The sequence below is a fragment of the Uloborus diversus genome, chromosome 3, assembly GCF_026930045.1.
Source record: "Uloborus diversus isolate 005 chromosome 3, Udiv.v.3.1, whole genome shotgun sequence".
Taxonomy (NCBI): Eukaryota; Metazoa; Arthropoda; class Arachnida; order Araneae; family Uloboridae; genus Uloborus; species Uloborus diversus.
In genome coordinates, this window is record NC_072733.1 from 69,445,980 (window position 1) to 69,469,386 (window position 23,407).

At 34.6% G+C, this 23,407-nt stretch overlaps 1 protein-coding gene across 1 annotated transcript in view; it reads left to right on the forward strand.

The window, feature by feature from the left end:
- The window catches only part of LOC129219408 (serine/threonine-protein kinase DCLK1-like), a 261,608-nt gene that overhangs the window by 179,375 nt on the left and 58,826 nt on the right, over window positions 1–23,407 (forward strand). The window contains 4 exon segments of the mRNA XM_054853797.1: window positions 9,538–9,611; window positions 15,105–15,238; window positions 15,340–15,397; window positions 15,490–15,609. Coding sequence (XP_054709772.1) covers window positions 9,538–9,611; window positions 15,105–15,238; window positions 15,340–15,397; window positions 15,490–15,609 — 386 coding nt within the window.

Here is a 23,407-nt window from a genome sequence, read left to right on the forward strand (position 1 = left end):
AAGGCTGGCACAATATTATTTCTGATTATTGTTACAGGCACTATAGTGATTATGAAACCAAATGTCGTCGCCCCCCTGAATGGTCGACAACCTCGGGGGAGGAGGGAAAGCAGTGGGGGGAGACGTAACAAGGGCTTTATAAAAGCTAAATATGAATATAGACCTATCTTTGTTGGTTTCTGAGTAAAATTCCATTTTTCGCAAACAAACAAAAATTTTGAACAAAATACGCAAAACAAACTTTTTTTGACAAAGATAAATTCCAAATCAAAATTAAATTTTTTTTCAAATAAATAAAGTCTTAAACATCATTATTCAGTCTGTTAAAACTATTTAAGTACTGTTAACGCATTGAAAAACAAAATGACAGTAGCAAGCTCGAACACGATTCGCAGTATAGTTCAGGATCTGAAGAGGGGTTTTGAGCATGCATGAAAGACCTCACGCAAAATTAATTCTGATTATTGTCACAGGCACTATAGTGATTATGAAAACACATGTCGTCGTCCCCCCTCGGTGGTCGACATCCCCAGGATAGGAGGCAAAGCAGTGGGGGAGCTGGTTGATAAAACACTTATTACTCGCGAACTATTTGAGATAAAACGCTGAAAAAAAGTGGCAATCGACGCAACAAAACTACGACTTTATAAAAGCTAAATATGATTATGGTCATATCTTTGTTAGTGAGTAAAATTCCATTTTTCGCAAACTAGCAAAAATTTTGAATAAAATACGCATTTTTTCCAAATTATCAAAATTATTTAACTGTTTAGAGAACCAATAAAATCTGAAATATCATTATCCAGTTTGTTTAAAATTACTTGATTATTATCAAAGCGTTGAAAAGTGAAATAAAAGCAAGCTCAAAAAGCGTTTGCGGTAGTTCACACACACACACACAAAAAAAAAAAGCTTGCGGAATGTACCTTGAAGACTCGACATAAACCAAAGCAAATTTTGTGGCTCTCTTGTTTTGGCAGTTTTATTTCATAATAATATCAAAACAATTTCTCAGTTAAGTAATTACTTAATTATTTAACCTTTAACGCATTATAACTGCTTAGTATATGGGTCACAATGACACTTTTTTAAAAATTAAATCATACAAGATTGCAAGTACGGAGTAATTACGGAAAGGATAAATGATCAGGATAACCCTTTTGCAGATTTTGCACCTAAGTTATGAAACATTGCGAGACAGGCTATTGCCACATAAGCAGCATCAAAATTTCAGTGGAACGTTAAAAAAATGTGAATAGCCTCTTATCTAGAGAAGTCCTGCAATGGCAATGTCTTCAATAGCGACTGCAAAACAGCAAAAGCAAACCAAAAAAACATTTACCCTGGGAAACGTTAACTCAAAAGTGATGTTAGTAAATCTGAAAATCATTCCCATACAATGAGCCAAATGCTAGGTTAGGTTCATCAGAAAGGTTCACTGAAGCAAAGCGCAAGGTCCGATTTTGTGAACGTAATTGAAAATGATACTTCTTGCAGCAAAATTCTGGAAGAAGCACCCTATTTGAAAAACAAAGTTCAAGTTTTCAATGGAATGATTCTGGTCCATAATGTCCGAAACAGTAGTTTCAAATGTAGAAAAGATTTTGCAGCTCTCCAAATAAAGATTAATATTTTCTCTTCAATAGTCGAACTACACGAGTGGACCTTATACACCAGGGCTGTCCAACTGAAAAGAGCCCACAGGCCAAAAATTTCGGTTACTGATCACCTGGCGGGCCACAGTTTGAAAAGTTGAATAATAACCTCTTGCCTCTTATATCATAACAAATTATAGTTGAATTATTAATTAGAAAACAATAAAATAGAAGGATTATAAAACAATTTGCTTACATTTTAATCGGAAAACTTAAGCCAATCGGCCTTCGTTACTAGGGCAAATATGCTGAACAAGAAGTTGGACAGCCCTGTTATACACGATCGGTACATCTCACTGTCGTTTTCATAACTTGAAAACTAGAAGTTTAGGAAAGTCTCCTTTGCCTTATAAAAATTCACAAGGTACCAAACCAAAGGTAGGTTTTGTGTCATATCCATTCCTGCATCCAAACAGTTTCTGGTGTCTGGTAACTCTGAAAAGGAAAATTAATATTATTTAAAATCTGAGAGTTAAGTAATAAATTTCTCTGAAATGCCCGAGTCCAACCAGGACAAAGCACGCAACAGAATTTTTCTTCCTGCATATGATTTAGTGCAAAATAGGGGAAAAAAGTAACTAATAGTTTATAGAACAGAAACTAATGAATTTTTATTGGCAATCTTTGTTAAAGGACAGAGGTTGCCATTTCGTGTGCTGGTGTTGTGAAAAGGAAAAGAGCTTTAGGCATCTATCTTCAGAAACACTTACGGAAAAAATATCTAAAATTTTACAGGCTTTCGATGCATTTTCCCCCTGTGATTCAACAAGTAAAATAGGAACAAAAAAGTATGCTTTTACTTTACCAAAAAAGTCGGAAACTGTTTTTTGTACACTAGAGTTATCATTAAAACAATATCTGAGTACTTCCGAATTTCAACTATTAGAAGCTGTTTAGAAAAAATTGTCAAGAAAATAGATACAGTGAAACCTGTGTAAGTTGACCACTCGCGGTGCAGTACTTTGATGGTCAACTTAGACAGGTGGTCAACTTATAAAGGGCGGTAATGTTTTTTTTTTTTGAGCAATCACGATTGCTTATTGTCCTCATTTGACTGTTTTGATGTCCTTTCTTTTTATTTTCCCACCGCCACCCTCCGCACCCTGTCACCGTCGACCGGCTCCTCACGATGCTGCTCCTATAGCGAAAGCCATCTCCAGGTTGCATCCATGTCCTACACACAACGCATACATACGCAGCTACGCACACACACACACACATACCCCCCCCCCACACACACATACACACATTCATATACACAACTACCCACACACTTATGCCAGCACACAGACAAACACACATGCCTACACACACATACCCCTACACACAAACACACATACCCCCACACACAAACACACACGCCTACATACACACACTTGTGATTGCGAAAAACATAATTTGAATTCAAAATGTCAAAATTCAAATTAATTTTTTTTCTTTTTGTTCTCAGTATTGTTCTCACTTGACTGTTTTGATCTCCTATCATTTTATTTTCCCACCGCCACTCTCCCAACATCACCGTCGACCGGGTCCTCAAAATGCTGCTCCTATACTGCCGTGCTAAGCGCAAAAGTCGTATCTGCAACTGAGCTCAAACCGAGAAACTGCTATTTAAAGTTTTACGCCTCCATGTATTTGATTCAGATTCCACTTTTTTAGAATTTTTTAAAAAATAATTCCCATTCACAAATGACAATAAAACATTGCATATAGGTAAAACATGTTATAAAGAACCACCTCGTGACAATAACTCAATTTTGACAAAAAGTGTAGATACCACTTTTGTGCTTAGCACGGCAGTATAGCGAAAGCCGTCTCCAGGTTGCATCCATGTCCTACACACATGCGCATACATACACAGCGACACACACACATACACACAAACACATACACGCGCATACATACAGACACCTACACATACACACAACTACCCACACACTCATGCCTGCACACAGACACAAACACACATACCCCCTACACACAAACACACATACCCCCTACACACAAACACACATACCCCCCACACACAAACACACACGCCTACATACACACACTCGTGATGGCGAAAAACATGATTTGAATTCAAGATGTCAAATTCAAATTAATTTTTTTTTTTTTTTTTTTTTTGTCATTTCTTGCACCATGTATTCATTTTCTGACGACTCACTTTGATTGTTTAACATTATGAAACACTAATTAAAAATACTATTCAAATATGTTTGTCATTTTTTCCTTGTTTACAACCATATTAGACACTAATTCTAGAAATTCCATATGTGCCCAGATAAATTTTTTCTGGCTTTCTCCCTTCTCAATTAATTTTCTTTTGGCTTCATATTTCATACTTTTTATTAATCTCAAGTTCAATTAACTTTCTTTTTGAAGCCTTTTATATGAAACTTATATTAAAAAGTGCAGCAAGGTCGACTCCCCCAGTTAATAAAGGCAAAATTAAAGTGTCCTTCTCTTAATCCCTTGCACCAGAAATATGTAACTTTACTCTTTAGCAGACCCAGATCTGTGTGGGGGTCCACTTCCTTAAGGGGGGGCTAACGGCCCTAGAAATTGAAAAAAAAAACTAGCACTAAGACTTGTTAACTTTACAAATAAACACTGCTAGCTACTAGGGAGAGGCCCGACATGTTTTGTTGCAGGGGGCCCAAAATTTATAGATCCGGCCTTGCTCTTTAGCACAATTCCAGTGTTGCCATATTGCAACTGAAAGAAAAGACTTTGTACTTTTGTACTGACACCTAGTATTTTCTTTGAACAGAGAGTAGGCTATCCTAAATAGAACAGCAAATAAAAAACAAGTTTAGAGAATAAAGAGTAGTTTTATTTAGTTAGTAAAATGCTAGTTTGTTAGTAAAAGCATTAAAAATTTTTCTTGGAAAGCTATTAAAAAAAGATAAACAAATTAATAATAAAATATAAACGAATTACTGAAGAAAAATTTAAAAAATAAACCAAGTGGTCAACTAACAAAGGGTTTTTTACAATACTCCAAACCAAATTTGGTGTACATTAGTGGTCAAGATAGACAGGTGGTCAAGATAGAGAGGTGGTCAAGTTACAGAGGTTTTCTTTCATTGTATAAGATAGGACTAATTCCGTTCCTGACAAAAGCGGTCAACATAGACAGGTGGTCAACTTTACAGGTTTTACTGTATTTCTTGCGAATGCAACCATAAAGTTAATTTCTTGTCATTTCCATCAGAAATAAATATAATATCAGCTTTCTACCATGCTCCTGCAATTCTTTCCAACACGTGCTAAGAAGTATTGCTCAACTGTACTATTGAATCAATTCCCCTGTACCTTCCCACACAACACAAACTGGTGGAATAGACGTTGAAAAGTCGTCGAATCTGGTCCAAACACTTGTCTATAACTGATTTAAAAACCGTCCCTAACTCGTCGAAATGTCCCCTCAGAACAGTCGAAGTCGTTTTGTACACGTCGAAAAGACTACTACAATGGATGAAAAATGGTAGAATTAGATCAATAACAGACGATATCCACAGCGCTAGGTAACGTTACCAAGAACAGTTATAGATAATCTAAAAAACGTCTTCTAGGTGCGCTTATTAATGCAGCACACCTTTTTTAAATTCTGGACTCTTAATTGTGATGTTTATACGACACATTACATTTTCCTAAACCTTTTAACCTTCATACATTTTTGTTTTACCTGCCAGTTCAAATTTTTAGTACTTATTGCAATTACACTATTAAACTTAAAAACCTTATTTTCAATTTTTCATGTGTGCAATCTTATCTTTTTATTCAGCAGTCTTATTTCCAAACATCATTTTGAAACAGAAATCGTCAACAAGATGAATAAGCTTACCGAAATAAAGGCGCTATAAAATAAAACAGACGCTAAAATATCAGATGTAAAAAGCGTGCTGCTCAAGCTCAACGTACGTTGACGTTGAAGCACGTGCTTTAACACTAATAACAAGCAACAAGTGTTGCCAAACATGTCAATAAATTATAAATATCATCATTGTCATTAATTTTTTTTAAAATAAAGTTCTAGCCCTTTAACCGTTGTCTATGAACTAATGAACTATTTTTAATTCACTTTTCGCGGCAATTAGCACCACCGCTATCCGCTCTCACCCATCACTGTTTGTATTGATTCTACTGGACACTTCTATTTGGCGTTTAGTAGACGACCCTTGTGGATGATCTAGTTTACGTCTGTAAAGGATAACTAATAGATGTCCGATTATAGTCGTTCAATAGAACATCTAGAAATAACGTTTATTAGTCGTAGAATAGATATCACCTTTAGATGTAGATGAGTATAGATGAGTTTTAGATGAGTTTTGACGAGAAATAGTAGTTTTATAGACGAGTGTGCTGTGTGGGTTAGTAGTGCCATTATTAGATGTAACCAAGTTTGGTTTTCACTTGGATGAAAATAAAACAATAAAGCCACACCTAATGATGCAGCCAGTGTTACCAGAGAGTTTAATTCCACCCTGCGTAGGCAAGAACTGTAAATAATCTTGTAAATGTTTTATTAATAATTCATCTTGCTGTAAATACTGTGCTTTTAAGGCTAAAGCAAAAACCCATAAACTACAAAATACTCGGAAGAGAACGATTCAATAGAACAATTACAAGTCAACAAAAAAGAGTATGATCCAGCTTTCAGAATTTCTGATATATTAATGCTTTATGTATGCATATTGATATTCTATAATTATTTTTTAATACGCATTATTTTATTAGTTTTTTCATGGTAATGACTTGGTCCAAGGTCATTGGTTTATACAGGATGGAGCAAGACCACATCGTACCGCGGATGTTTTTGAGATGCTCAATGAGCATTTTAGCGATCCAATCATTGGGTTAGATTACCCATCGCACTTCCAAGGTGATATCGAATGGCCCCCATATTCACCAGATCTGCGCCCCTGCAATTACTACCTGTGGGGTTATTTGAAGAGCAAAATATGGCAGACAAGTCCTACGAACCTTCCAGAACTGAAAACCGTCATTACAACTGCTGTCGAGACAATTGAGTGAGGCCTACTCGCGAGTAATGGTTGGATTCCAGAACCGCTTAACTGCTGTCCTTGTTAACGATGGCTGTCTCTTCGAACCTCTATATCATTAATAGCCCAATATGTCCTTTCAATATACGTCATTAAATTCTTCTCTTGTCTCTTGTTTGTTTTTATTTTTTCATTTGTTTCAAACATTACCCGCTGAGCCACCCGGTATCTAATTCTGTCAGAGTTTGTTGTTCTGACAGCTTTGTCGCACAGTATCCCTCAACTCGGCATTTTCACCACCTTCATCTTCTTCATCGGAATCTAATTGAGTGCCTGAAAAGCAAAAAAAAAAAAGCTTGCTTTTCTTTTGTTATTTCTCGGGTTTTTGGGGTTTTTCTAACAAAAACTCCTATATTTGTTAATGCTGAGGTTTACAATTGGCCGGTCGTTGTGAGAGGTTTCAATGGTCTTTCTCAGAGGTATTTTAACTTAGGTATATATGATGAAAAATCAGTGCCACAGAAAAAATGATAGTTAATGGAGGTGGTCGCTATATAGGGATGATCATTCATAGAAGTTTCACTGTATAACTTCTCCATGTATAGTAAGACTCTTTTTCAGCTTCCATTTTCATAATCTTTGCATTTTGCTTCACCACTACTCTGCAGACTTCTGTGGATTTCCCTTTTCTTGATTTTTATGAACTGAGATTCCTTTCCGAAAAGTTTCGCTTTTCAGGCAAGGAATTCGCGTCAGTTCTAAAAATTGTTCCCGGTGAATTACTTGCGCTATAGCCATTTCACGCAAGTCGAATCATATTGAAGTGCGAGCTGACTGTGTATATATAAGAAGAGAAAGAAAAAACCAGTATAGATGGTTCTCCCTAGAGCCCGATTAAGATATTGTGAAACCCAAGACCAAACATTTTTTCGTGGCCCCCCTGTAGCCTTATTAGATTATTGGCTGAAGCAATTTTAGCAATTTGGGAGCCCTAGTCCACAGCCTGCTTGGCCTATTCAGTAATCAGAACCTGGTTCTCCCTCCATGTTCGTAGTCTGAAAAGTATCAGAATTCCAGCAAAACCTTTTCATCCAATCTCTATTTTCAACTGTACAATAGTTTTTCAAATCAAGGTTTGGAAACTACTGATTGCAGTAGGAAAAAACTAAATTTACGACTAAGCCCCTGATAATTTAGGATCAGTTATTAATTATTGAAGGCACTATTTTGGATTACATATTGTTTCTAGGAAGTATTTAACTGATATTTCTTTTCTTAATTACTTTTTATGAACGTCTTATTAAAGAACAAATTGGATTGTATCTTCGGTTTCACTTCATTTGATGCCAGGTATTTTTTTTTTTTTCATTTACATATCCTTTTTATTATAATGGAAACATATAGTTACGACATGCAGTAATGAATGTTCGTTTGCAACATTAAAGAATTTTGAAATAATATTTGCAAGATTTGATTTCAGAAAAAAGATTAAATGGCCTAGCTTTTTTTTATGTACATTGATTAAGACATTGATGTATCTCAATAGGGTGTTCAATGCACTTCAATGTTAGGATGTTCAATGCCTGTAGATCAGTGGTGGCCTTTTTTTTTTTGCGTCCAAGGGCGGCACTGCATATTAAAAGGATTCTCCCGGGTGAGGACAGGTAAAAAATTTCAAAATGTTCAAATTTTTTCTAAATAACTCGAAAACATAGAAAAAGAAAAAGAATGACAAAACCAAGAGTTGTTTGGCTCTAAAATTGTGATATCGTGAATAATCTGGGTTTTCGATTTGTAATATTGAGAAAAACAACGGGCCATACAGGCTAGCTTCACAGACCACATGTGGTCCGAGCATAGGTTGGGCACCGCTGATTTTGATGATCTCATAATAAATCCCACAAGGATGGACATAAGATAAAAGTAATTACAAATATATTCTGCTTCCCCCCCATAACCCCTTATTATTCATTTTAAAGTCATTGTTACTTAAATGCAAGTTAAAGAAAATAAAATGAACATTTTCTAGACCTTAAAAACTGTTTAGTTAAAAATATTAAAAGATTTTATATATACTGGCCTGGCACTTGACCTGCAAGTTTGTTTTCATCTTTTCATTGAATGGGCTGCTTCACCAATCAAACCCAAAGGGTTAAAAATTGGTTGGTTTCCTCAGACATAACATTTATAATAGGTTATCGGAGAGCTTAGTGTTGATGACAATATAGTTTCTCTTTATTTAGTAGCCTTCCAAAACACATCCTTATGGTTAAAAAGCATGGTAGTGGTCAATTATGAAAAGAAATGCCTTGGGATGACCAATGCATAGTTCTATAGGTTGTAATGGATCAAAATCAGTTAACAGACAATATTTCTCATTAGTTATGTTACTACAAGATGTTTTGTGTTTCTTCTCGCACTGCACGAAGATGGTCCAATTTATTGTTCTTAATGATGTGTCCTGTATACAACAACTCAACTCTGGAAGGCATCCAGACTGTTACAGAGCATGAAGATGAAATCACTGAATGATGAGAAGACTTCATCTTCCCGGATGAGTCATTTCATTGGCTGAAATGCGTCTAATTGCAAGGTTGCTGAGAGAAGTCGAAAATGATATTTTACTGTAGCACCAAAAAGTGAAGAAAACATTTCCCTTATCTGGAGCACTATTATTGTGACTCTGCCTAAAAACCAGGTTTGAGTGATATAATATTGGGGATCATTTAAGCAGTGTATGTAAGTATATAATGAATGTGTATGATATAGGTATGGGGAAGAAAACATTTTAAGATTTGATTAAAACTTTTTTCCTTTTTTTGAAAATAATTCTTATGTTTTTTATTCATTGATTCCTAAAATTAAATTTCCAGAGTCTCTTTCCAACAGTAGTCGAAGTTCATTTTCATCGTCGCCGTTATTCCCGCATTGTGTGAGTAGTACTCCGGTTAGTATACCTTTGCTTTTAAAATTCATATTGAGACAATTTATTTTTCACCAGTAGTTAATTATAGCATGGCTGCTAGAATAAAAATAGTGCTTGTAGTCAGTAGCGTAACTAGGGTTTGGCAGGAGTGGCTCTTTCCAGGGGGGCGGCATTTCGACTGATTTAAATTAAAAAAAAAAGTTTTTTTTTTTAAATCATACAATGTTTTCTTGTGCAGTGCAATCGGGGTCATTCTAAAGTAAGTGGTTCTCATGAAAAGCGCATTTAAACGTAACTCTCAAATTCCTGTCGTGGAAGTGAAAATGTAGCAGAGAATTAACAATGAAGTTTGCTTCAAATTTGGCAAGACAGCTGCTGAAACATACGAAATGTTGAAACAAATTCACTTGAACTTTTGAATGATTTAAACACTTTCGGGACGCGTACAAAAGCATCGATAATCTACACACAGGTCTGCCGCAGTCTGTACACATGCAGGAAGCAATTGAAAAAGTTGGTGACAACAGGAATATTGAAGAAGCTACGTTTTAATGTGCCTTTCCACGAGAACCACTTACTTCAGAATGGTGCCGATTGCACTGCAACAAAGCCTGTAGTCAATGTATAAGGCATTGGTTTTTGAACACTGCTATAATCTTATACAAAGTTTTTTCTTTTGCACTTAAAGGTTTTTTTTTTCTCTAAAATAACAAGCAAAACAATGAAAAATTGATAAGACTTCCCCGGACAGCACAAACAGCGCTCCACCCTACACCTAGCAGCGTACCAAGGGGTTGGTAAAATTGGCTCTCGCCAGGGCACAACAGCCAGGGAGCGGTATTTCGACCAATAAAAGAAAATTTTTTTATTTTTTTTTATTATATAAGTAGAAAAATGCTTTTATAAATAAAATTAAAAATAAAATTTGCAAGAAAAAAAAGCTAGAGGAAAAAATTCAAAAATCCTTAATTTGCAAAAAAGGGGGGGGGGGGGAGAGGATTTTACCCGTGGCGTGAAATTCTATTCCAATTCATTGAGTTAGCTAAAGTTTTTAGCTAAGCGTACAATTTGTTTTAAAAGCACAATTTGTATACCAGGGAGCTGTAGTGGAGGGTGTTCTATGCTAGATGATTCCATTTTTTGGAGAGAGGGGTCGACATTTTCTCATGTATAGCTTGAAGTGCATAGTTTTTCTTAGGCAAAGTATTTACTCTCATTATAATAAATAATCTAAGCATAAAAAACCTTATTTGAACAAAATATTGGGAGGCCTTAATTAGCAAATATATGGTATTTTTATTTTGCCTGTATGTAAATGGCCGTGCTTTTTAGTCAATTTCAGATTAGCAATGTTTTTTGTATTTGCTTTGCTTTCCTACTTATAATAGAATTTTTTAAATGCTTTGATTTTTATTTTAAAAAAAAATCTTTTAATAAATATCTAAATTTTGTTTATACATTCTCCTATTGGTTTGAAAGAAGTTCTATTTAAAGTTAAAGCTGTTTTGAAAAAAATAAATACATTGCTATAAACTGAACCGAAAAATATTTATTCTCACTTAGTTCAAGAGCGTACATTTATATCTATTAACAAACTGCAAATGCTATTGGTTTTCTTAAATTTATGTCAAATGGGGGGGGGGAGAACTAAAACTTTTGGGAAGGGGAAAATTCTCAATTCGCCAAATGAAATCCCAACTTTACCGAATGATAAAATTCGAACATGCACACATTTACATACATTATATCTTCTGCGAAGGAACATTGGGCGTCATTGAAAAATATTCAAAAAAAAAGAAAATTAGAATATTTAAGTTGCAATACTGTCTCCAAATTTGTCGAATCAATTAGTCAATGTCCCCCCCCCCCTAGAAAAAAAAGGTCACTGTGCCCTCCGGGTGACTCTGAGGCCCCCCCCCCCCGGGTCACCCATCGACGTTACCCTGCGGAGGGAGAGGCACAATTACTTAAGTTCCCCATGGGGGCCAAACCCCATAGTTGCGCTACTGCTTGTAATACTGGTATTTCATGTTCATTTCTAACATGGTATGTCATTTCTTATGTGGATGAGATTCGGCTCAAGATGGGAACAGTGTACATTCCAGAGGGTAAAGTTATGAGAAGAGGACTTGCCGCTGAAACTGACATGTTTCCTACCTGCATTACAACTGTTAATTATTATACAGGATGTTTCAAAAAGAATGACCTGATTTTAAAAAATCATAACTATTCAGATTTTAATATGTTTCATTAAATAAACGTATCGTTAGAATGGGGAAGATCTCGAATTTCACAGAGTTGCTGATAGGTACCACTAAATCTCTTTCTTTGCCCACCATTTTAGTGTTTGTGAAAATGGCGACTGCATGACAAAAATCGTATTGTGTTCTACTTTTCACAAAGTGAGAGTCCATAACAAGTGTTCAGCATGATTTTCGTCGAGAATACCCTGGTATTGAGCTTCCTGCCCCAAAGAGCACTAGAAGATAGTACAAACAATTCACGCTTGTATCAACCAATGCGAGTTGAGGAAGAGTAACTGCAGAGTAGGTGAACCCAGGGCTAACTCAAACCACGAGATTACTCGCAGTGTTATTATCCCACAGCGAGTCACCCATACCGCTGATTTTTTTCTCCCTAGATATAAAAGCCGCTCTCATTGGTGGGTTTTGGTCATGTGATGGTTTTTACAGGAGAGGCAAAGCCGACGGTTGGTTGGCGGCGGCGCGGCCTTTTTGATTTTGAAGCACGTTGTTAGGCTGATTTTCGAACGAAAGTGTCTTTTTTTTATCTTCTATTTATCACTAAAAGATGAATTCCTTTTTAACAAAAACAAATTATTCTCCGTTCGAAGCTAAAATACTTCGCTGGGTGACAATTACAAAGAAATCTGTGCAAGAACTATTTTTCATTAAATATCTTGGGGAAATTCCATGAAAATTATAACTTAAACTATTTTGTTTTAAAACTGATTTTATTGATATGATTTTACAAATTGTTTCCCATTATACTTATTCACTAAATTTATATGAGCCAAGTGCAATATATAGTTTTATTTAAAATATTGTCACTTTTATCGTTATTAATGGAATTTAAACATTCTTGTCATGTCGTCACAGCACCTAAACCTCAACTATTTTAATCCAATGCATGAATTATTATTCAGATTAACAGTTTCTTATTGTTACTTCGGTATTTTAAAAGTACTCATCACTTAAAGAATTCATTTATACAGAATTGAGAATTCAAATAAATTTCGTTTTGTGCTAAGAAGTTCGAAATCTTTGTTGATAAAAATATCACTCCACTCACGAACAAACAATAGCGTAAAAATTGAAAAATGAAAGCTATAAAAATACAGTGATCTCTCACTTATACGCGACCAAACGGGACAACGAAATTTTCGCGCATAAGTGAAATTCGCGTATAAGTGAAAAACCCAAAAATTAGCTTAAATGCAATGAGTTAACCTGAGTTATAGTAATACTAATAGTATACTACTAATACTAATGAATAAATTCGCACATAACTTCTATTTATACATTGTGATTTAATAAAAAAGCCAAATTTGAAGTTGTACGTTTTGTCATTTTTTATGCACTGTACAGTACGTAAGCGAATTCCCCAAAACCTAAAAAAATGTCGCGTGATCAGTGCTATAGTCTACGAGGATGCAAAAGATTTTTGATAGGCTATGTCAACGCGTACCGCTTGAGCACGATTTTTAGTGACGTCAACCTTTTTGTATGTAACCTGTTCTCCCCTCTCGAAGTCAATCACAAGATTTATTCCACCCCCTATTGCACACTTGTGCAAAAAAAAAACTTTCTTTGAAGAATCTGAACAATGGAATAACGGCGTGTGAATGTATTTCAAGAGAAAGAGCAAGAAGGGTACAAATCCTCCGATAAGCAAAGCGTGAATTAGGCGATATAACTAAAATTGAAAAAAATTTATTGCGTGTAAGTGAAAAGTGCATTTTAGGTTTCGCGTATAAATGAACAAGAGTTAACATTGTTTTCCTATATGGCTGGCCGGGTCTGTGAGAAAAACGCGCATAAGTGAAAAACGCGTATAAGCGAGAGATCACTGTACTATACCTGTCTGTTTTTGTTTTAGCATTTTAGTTATGAAAAAGGAAATGGAAGAAGAAAAAATATCAGTTTTAATGAAAATTATTGTACTCTATAATACCTCAGACTTTTGTTTTTAATCAAAAATGTCATTCAGTCACACATGAGTTTGCAAAGTTGAAAAATGAACAGACTTTGTTATAGATTGTGCTGAATATTTGTGACTGCTTATTATCAACTGTAACCAGTTATGCACCAATTGCAGGAGAGTTCGGGAGGGTGGGAGGAATGGGACAGCTGTATACACACCGAAAGAAACTGTTTCAGGATCTTTCCTGATTCTGACTTGTTACATTTACTTGACAAATATTTTTTCTTTTTTTTTCAGTATTCATGCAGCTCTCTCATTCTTCCTGACATTCCCAATTTGTTATTCCGGATATTTTTTAAATGACAACCTCACAGTTTATGTTTGAGTTATAAGATTTGAATAACTAATTCAATGATTTAGTGCTCCCTTTCAAAATGAGTTAACTGGATAAATAACCCATTTTTGAATAGCTGTATCTTTTTTACAATTCAAATACACAAAACAATACATATAATGTGCATAGTACTAGAATGGAATATTCAATTGTCTGAAAATTTTTATTTTTAATTTCATCCCCTTTTGGTTCACAGGGGTCTAAAAATTTATTTTTTCTCAATTTTCTGATCTTTGAGAGGCTGTAATTTGTAAAGGGTAAACAAACACACAATTACAGCTATATTTTCTCATTGGTGTGACTCCATTGATTAGTTTTTGCCATATTTCACTTTGTGTTTTTATCCCCTAAGCGAGTTATGACACTTTGAAATGAGTAAAAATTTTACATTTGACCTTGAACATTGACCTGCTGCCATTATTTTAATTATTAAGTTACAGCTACATAACTCAGTGTGTGAGACTACTATCTTATGTACTTTAACATCCAAATGTAAAATGTTCTGCCATGATTGTTATTCAATTAGATTTGGGCCAAAATGCAAAGGTCTAAAAGTCCCACTTTTGGCTACGAAAATGACTTTTGATGACCTCTAAAAAAATCGAAGATTAAGGTTAGAGAAATAATAAAAGTGGTTTTAAGCATCATTCATGTGCATCTTTTTGGGATATTTCAAAAAAGGAAGATTGGAGTTTCAAAAAAATTAAATATGGTCGAGCGCACTCATCCGTTGAATCTGTATGGAATGACCCGAATAGTTCGGAATGTCCTGACGTTACTCATACTGATCAAATAACCTTCATTGTTAGTTAGGTGACTGAGCATGGCGACCTTTTGCAACCACAATAATTGTATGTCAAAAAAAACTTTATCTACTGGATATTTGTAAAAGAAAGGTATGTTCTATGTATGGTTGATTTTGTAGAAATTTCATTTTTGATAATGTATCTTGTTAGATCCAGAAAAGGCATCAGTTTCAAAATGGCCATAGTGATATGTCAAAAATACCTTCCGAGATAACAAAGAAATATGATATTGGAAAAATAATTGGGGATGGAAATTTTGCTGTTGTTCATGAATGCACAAATAAGTATGTTTATTTTTTTTTCCTCTTTTTTTGCTTAAATTTGAAAGTATCATGGATTTAAACATATCAAGTTACTGATAAAGAAAATAATTTTTTTCTTATAGACTCTCAGGAACAGAATATGCTTTAAAAGTTATTGATAAAAACAAATGCAAAGGAAAAGTATGATTTTATTTATTTTTTAGTGATGAACAAATTTACTTGCATTTTTTCCCCTCCTTTTAAACTTTAAAATATCTTCTTTCTGTTTTCAGGAACACATGATTGCAAGTGAAGTAGCTATACTTAGACGTGTGAAGCATGTTAATATTGTCCAGTTGGTTGAAGAGTTTGATTTTGAAAATGATCTTTATCTTGTCATGGAATTGGTCAAAGTATGCTTGCTCTACTTGTTGTTTATGACTTAACACCCTTAACTTTTACATGAAATTGTAGTGTAAGAAAATTTCTTTTGAAATTTATATTTTTATTTTGCTTGGCATTAAGATTCATGCCTCCAATTAAAAAAAAAAGGGAAATTTCAAGTGTTTATTTCTGATAATGTGGCAAAACCTTCGAAGGGGGAGGTTGATAACAATTTCCTTTTAGTTTGAAATAGAAATTCTTAAATTTTGGCTCAATTGCTGTCATTTCAAACTGTACTCATAGTATACAATTGAGCACGGTCACTACACTCATGGTGCACAATTCAGTCATTTGAGCAATATCCCAAGAATCAATCTCAACTTAAAGCTACTGGAGTAAGCTACAAGTGCTTCAACAACTTTTTTTGCCTTTACCGTACCCTATAAACGAGTCCTCATGTACCCTATGTGTGTACTGTGGAAGTCGGACTTCACAACAAATTACGGTACAGTTGGAAAAGTGAAGCAGCTCACCAACCAAATTGCCAGTCTAGCTGGCACATGACAACAACAAAACATTTATGTGTTATTTAGAATACTCTTATTGAAAAATCATTGAAATTTTGTATTCCAGCATTTTAGATCTTAATTTACAGTATTGTATATACTCGCGTATAAATCAATGCCCCCCTCCCCTCCCCGTACACATGCTATCAGAGAATAAATTAGAAACTTGTGCATAAATTGATGCTATTTTTTTGGTGCGCTTTGTCAGAAATTGACATTTGGAAAAGCATGAAATAATGAACATTATCAGAATAGTACTTTTCTTACTCATGTATGAGAAAGTTTTATTTCTGTGAATACCGTTTCTATTAACATTCATTTTCATACTTGAGATTTTTGTGAGTTGATTTTTTTTCCCCTGAGTTATTGTTTTCTATATTTTTATGGCATTATTACATTTATTTAATATCACAAGCTCAAATTTACACATGATCAACTGTGCGAAGATTGCATTTCCAGAACTAAGTTTCCCTTACTCTTACTCTCTAGGAAATTGAACTTTTGCTCTGTTTAAAGTCTCTAAATTCATACAAACTTTTTTCAGTCCTTAGAGGTCATTAGAAAGCCCTTAATTTTTATTCCAATTGCTTATTTTTGTGTTAAACTGCTTTCCCAAGTTGCAGTATTTTTTGCACCATCTTTTCCAGTAGAAGGACAGAGCTATTGCAAATTCTGGAGCTCTTTCAATGTTAGGCAGGGTCCAAGGCTGTCACATGCTCATCTCTTCAGAGTTTCCAAACCTCCCAGTTTTTTGTGGGAGACTCCTGTTTTTCAGCAAAATATCCCACTTTAAAGTTTACTTTTCCTAATTTATTAATATTTGTAATTTTATTTTTTAAAATTAGCTTTAAGTTTTCATATTTGAGTCCTAAGGCATTATGGTTCCAGGGCAAAAATTGTCGCACAGCTTTTAGATGCTTTGGTTTGGTTTTCAAAATAGATTTTGCTGTTTTTTTTTTTTTTAAGGGAAGAAAAAGGGAGTGTGAGAGATTTTTGGTCAGCCTATCGGCAGTGTTCTGCTCTGATTACTTAAAAAGCAAGAGGGGAATATATTGTTAACATGCAGTTAAAATTCACCATATAGAGCTCCTTCATGTCTTGGCACCCAGGCTGATCCCCTTGCTCCCTTTCCCTCTCCATTTGGACAGCCATGTTAATGCATTAGAAGGTAATTTTTAATGACTTAAATATGTGCATCTGTAAAAAATGGAATGTGGGGAAAATATTTCTCTGACTTTTAAAATCTTTAGGTCCTGCTGCAAAATATAATTTCCCTTTCAGCAATTATTTTCAGGTAAAAATCTGTACCTTAGAGCCAGAGAAAAGTCACATTGTGATAATTTTACAGTAGAGAGGAGAAACTTTTTCTGGCTCATGCAAAGGATGGTACATGCGCTCTTTTAATCCTGGTAAAAAATTCAGAAGGATTTTTTTTTTTTAAGAATAAGGTTTACATGGCTCTATGCAGAATAGGCTTCTATATACAACGCACTAAATAGAAAATCACAATTTTTGGACTTGCGTCCTTCTGGCTCTGAGGTACAGAAATGTTGTTTCAAGCTTTTGTATTATGCTAATAAAATATACTTCTATTTTCTTTTATACTCACTGGTGTTTCTTATGTGAATGAAAGATATAGTTGGCATTTTAAAAAATATTGCAAAATTTTTGAGATCCTTAAAAATTTTTGTTCTTAAAAATGTTACTTTTTGTTACATCAAAGAAAGTTTGAACCATGTAATGGTCAGATGGCATAAAAAAATATCAGATTATTTCATTATTTCTTTTGCAGTTAGTTAAAGGGATTGGACTGAAATTTGAAAAAGGTTCGGTCCAAGACTAATGTTGTTTCAATGTTTTGCTTTGCATATGAGGAAGTAATATCTTATACTAAATTTCTCAACCTAAATTCCAGCCTACATGGTGACTTTATTTCAAATAATTTTAACTTTGAATTTAAGTAACAGAAAGAAAGTAAAATAGAATTGGGAAAATGAATGATAAAACAAAAGCACTGTAAAAGTAAATTTTCAAGAAGTTAAATTAAAATTTAAAAAACAAATTTTGTTTTAAATTGCAGCATCTTTACCAGATGATCTTTTGCAAAGTGTGAACGACACAAGTGTCCTTTTGTTTGATGAAACTACAACTTCTAAAATTCAAAAGCAATTGGATGTTTCTCTGCATTTTCTGTCTTCTAAGAAAAATATGGTTGAGTGAATGTTTTGGTTTTGCAATGTTTCAGTCTAAACCATTGGTGGCTATCCATTAGGGTGGGTCGAAAAAAAAGGAAAGTTTTGATAAGAAACTAATAGCAGAAACAAATTGTCTATTGCCATTCTAAACCTAGGGGGAAATAATTAACATTTATGTGTTTAGATTGCACATTGGCTGCAAAGTTTTTTAAAAAATGTAAAAAGCGGTCTATTTATAAATAATTTTATGAAAATCCAAATGCTTAATTTTGTTCTCATACCGTTGAAATGCATCCTTTTTACTCTTTTCATGTATCTTTGAAAATATTTACATTTTTTACAGATTTTTGTCTCACAAATGAGAGGTAAAGTTTTATGAAATTAACCAAAATTTGAGGTTTTTAGCTTATTTTGCACATTGCATTATTTCTTCTTTTACATTTCAGTTTGATTTATTTTTTTACAATGAATGTGTACTATACAGCTCTTTGTTGAAACTTTGTTGTGCTATTACATTTTATTACTTAAAGAAACCCTAAGGCGGTGGTTGCACCTTGTGCTCCACCCTGCCCTTCCCATGCACCCAACTAAGAAGAATAGTTGTTTACAGGACTTATACATTTGTAAAATACATTTATAATTACTATATGATTTTAAACAAGTTTCTTCTTTTGAATCAAGGCTTGGAGTTACACTTCTGACTCAATTTTTGCACTGATGATTGCAAGCAGGAAGTTTTCAGATGAATCCATATGTTGTCTCATCTTTAATTATCAACCTACCAAAACCAGTTTCATTACCCTTTCTGCAGTTGGAGGGTAAAAGAGGAAATTTTTTACTGAAAGATGGATATATCTTCAACCAGGGGCACACTTACTAAGTTTGGCCTAGTCGGCAAAAGAATATTTTGACCCACCTCTGTAAATGAAAAAACGTTAAATTAAACAGTGCCGGATCTCATTCTTCCGAGGTCGAGCAAAGACGTTAAGGTACCGCTAGTCGCTAGTTCCTACTTTCCTTTAAGTTTTTATATCTAGTTTTTAATGTCTAAGAAAAGAAAATTGTAAAATGTAAAATTAAGCTAAATTTGACACATTTTTTATGTCCTTGAAGGAAGGATACTAATGGTTACAAGTGTTAAAAGACATCTGTAGGCTTCTATACTGACAACCAGTGGCGCCGACTCCATGGGGCCTGAGGGGGCCCGAGCCCCCTCAAAAATATTTTTGAGGGGGCAGAGCCCCCCCCCCCCAATAAATCAAGAAAAGTATTAGTTATATTATGTTTTCTAAACTCATAAATTTATCTTTTATTTTCCTTGTTTGAAGATAGTTTACCTTGTAATATACATTCAGTAATTAGTTAAAACAAATAATTATTACGGTAGTGAGCAGGTTAACTGAAAAGGAGTAGTGTGAATAATGATGGTGTTATAATGCTGCAAGCACACTTAAAATTTGTCCCAGTGCTCGAACTTACGGGTCAAATCTGTTGCCGGTGGGCAGCGCTGCGGCGAGCTCATCTAAGTGTTGCTGATCTGGACAAAATATATGAGGGTTTGATTTGTATATTAAATGGGAGGCGTGATTGTTTTGAGTACTTTTGGGAATTGTGTTGAAAAAAAAATCTTCACAAAATGATGATCCTTCGCTTCCTCGGAATCGACGTATACCAAAGTATGAAAACAACGAAACCAGTTCACCGCATGCTTTCAAAATCCCAAAGGCACTTTACATTGAGGTTTGTGAAATGGTGCAATCTTGCATTATTGGGCGGTTTACATCAACTGAACTCGCACAGAACATTGCAGTTGAACAAGAGTGCTTGCTTTTATTAAACAGAGGTGAAACAAATTTTGAAAAATCAATTGAGTTTTCAAAAATAACCTAGACATTGAGAGACTGCATTTACACTTGAATATGTTAGACGGTATAACTAATGAAAAAACTGGTCTTAAAAAAAACATGCGTAAATTAAATTGTCTTTTTACGAAAATACTGTGCGTGTTTGTATTTGTAATTCCTTTTTTCAAAGCCAAAAAGTATGTGTCAGGCTTGTCGAGTTTTTGGGGTTCTAATGTTGATTATATGACTTTAAAATGCTTTAAAAGAACTTTAAAACTCACTATTTTTCATCTCAAATTTAGAAAATTTCCCCCGGTTCACCCCTCCCCCATTTTTTTAAAAGTCTGCGTCTCTGGGAGTGCCTTTCCATTCAAGTCAAGTGTCCTTCCTACGTTATAATATCAATGCTTAACTACGGCACTGCACGGCTCCCCATAAAATAGAACAAAAAAATATCTTACTAAGACAAGTGATAGGATTTAACAGTTGAACCAGAAAATTTGTAAACCAATTTTTAGATTCTTTTACTTCGAAAACGCCGTGTCACATACTGTTTATTTGTTAAAATTATACACACCAGAAAATATGGCATTTTCAAGGTACAAAAATCTGACCTTTATTTGGGGTGGGGGACCTCAGAGGGATTACACAACACCCTAAACCCCCGGTAATGTCCGGCCCCCCCAATAATTTTTGCAAGTCGACGCCCTTGCTGACAACATAGGAAGGACTTGAGAAAAAGGAGTCGGGTAAATTCCTCCGGAAATTTTTCAAAATTGAATCGAAAGAAGGGGTCCTAGTATCCTTTCAAGCGATATTTGCAAAATAGATGTCAAAAACTAAAATTTTCGGTAACTTTAGAGGAGCAGGAATGAAAGAGGTTCCCCCACATTTTTTTTTTTCTTCTTCTTTTTCAAAATTGAAGTTCATTTTAGTCTACTTTTGTTTACAATAGAATGTCTGGGCCGTGGGTCTCTTCCCGGAAATTCTCCGAAAAATGAAGTTTTAAAAATACAATTTTAGGCTACCCTTGGTAAAATTAATGGAACAGGGAAGCATCGGGGGCTCTCAACAAAAAGGTTTCGATGTTATACTATTAAAAAACGCAAAACTTTCTTTGGTCACGTTAGAGAGAGAAGGAGGCTCAGTGATCTCATTTGGAAGCATTTCAAAGCTGAAGTCTACTCGACCCAATTTTGAACTAGATTCAGTTACTATAGGGAATCCGGCAGCTCTCTTTCGGAATTTTTCGACATTGAAATTTTAAAAATGTAATATTATAATATGTTGGGAAACTTTAAAAGGATAGGAGACAGGCTTCCCTAGCGTTTGCTCCAAGATTTTTTAACAGGGCGCCGTGTACTTCCACTTTTAGGCTAACCTTTGACCCTTTACTTAATAAACCCTCCTTGTCCCTTAAAAGTTTGATCAAGACTTCACAAATCAAAATTTTTTTTGAAAGGTTAAGATTCACACAAGCCTGTCAATGAAACGTCAATCCCTCGTTTCAATTACTTATCCATAAGAATCTAATCAAAATATATAACTGAATGTTTTTAGCATTTTTTTTTTAAATTAAACATCGAAAAAGCTTTTCAATATTTTAAAACAAAATGCCATCGAAAACACTTGGGCCTTGTCTGCATCTAGTATACCAAAAAGTTTTTAAAAAAGCACCTTTTTTATGACAAAACTTCTATCAAAAAGTGCCCTTATATCTGAAAGCACACTACTCCTTTTTTTGGTTTGGGGGAACACTAGTTCCCTCTCGGCATTTTTTTCTGAAACTGAAATGAATTTTAGGCTATAGATAAAAGGTGCAGATAAAAGGGTTACAGAGTTCTCTCAAGGAAATTTCTATTAAGTATAATTTAAAGCTATATTAAGTGACTTTAATGGAATGGTGAAGGTTCGAAGATTTTGTCTGGAAATTTTTCGACATTTAAGTCTGAAAAATATTTAAATCTGAGAAACACAATTGATGAAAGAACTAGGTAAGTTCAGACTCACTCATTTTTGGTATGACTGACAAATAACAACAATTGTAGAACAGAAACTCTATTATTTTTCCCACATTATTTAATGCAAAGTAGAGGTTTCATCTTAAATTTCTATCCCGTTGCTGCACCAATCGGAATATCTAGAATATCCACACGCAAAAATGAATTTAAAAATAATAATAATAAATGAAAAATTTGGACTTTCCTGGTTCTTGCCTCAAGGCCCTTAATTGTAGACTATTGTTGGGGACTTTAGCAAAAAGCCTTGACGTTACCAAAAGTCGAGTCAGGAGACGCTTTCGAATTTAAAGTTCTAAAAACGCGATTTAAGACTTTGTTTGGAAACAATAAGAGACATAAGGGGTGCGAGGTTCGGGCTTCTCAAATCTTTAACCATAAAATCTTTCTCAAACTTAAGTCAGTTTCAAATCTTTTAGCTTATTAAAGGGTTCAGGGAGCTTTTTTGCGATTTAAAACCTTATTTGGGCTATCTTTGAGGACATGTAGAAGTGTCAGGATGTCCTTCGAGTTTCTTTGTTAGAAAAGAATTGAAGATTTAAAAATGCAGTTTTTCTCTGTATAGTGAAACATTAGGAGTATGTGTATGTTGAAGTACTCACAGTCTTAAGTTAAATACGTGTACTCTCCTTAGGGAATTTTTTGAAATTGAAGGCCTAAAAACACTTCTACTTTATGTTTGGTGACGTAAGGGGGGAGGGTTCTGGGGCTTTCCTAGGAAATTTTTAGACATTCAAGCTTCAAAAAAGTATAGGGGAAGTGATGAGATATTCAGGAGCTCTCCCTTATTAGCCAAATTTTTGTCGTGTTTCAGATTCAGTTTATCATCATCCAAACTTGCTTTCCTGTATGCGATTCTGAGATGAAAGTATTCGTAGCCGTAATTTACAATAGACCAATGAAATCTCTTGCCAACTTACAATATTTAGTTGAATCTGTCATAACCAGCTGAGAACATAGTGAATATTACTGATGTCTTTTTCCTACTGGGCCAGCAACCCAGGATATTGTCCTCTCATATTTGTTGCTCCAATTCTAAATGGGCAGTCAGCAATTTTTGAAGCTGCAGAGAGCAAATTTTTGATTCCTCTCAAAAGTTTTTCCCCTTACCCCGTGTGCTTATATTGTTGTCTTCTTGGCTATTAGCCTTTTTAATAGCCAGGGTTGCTCAGGGATCAGTGTTCGGGCCTGTTTTGTTCATTGA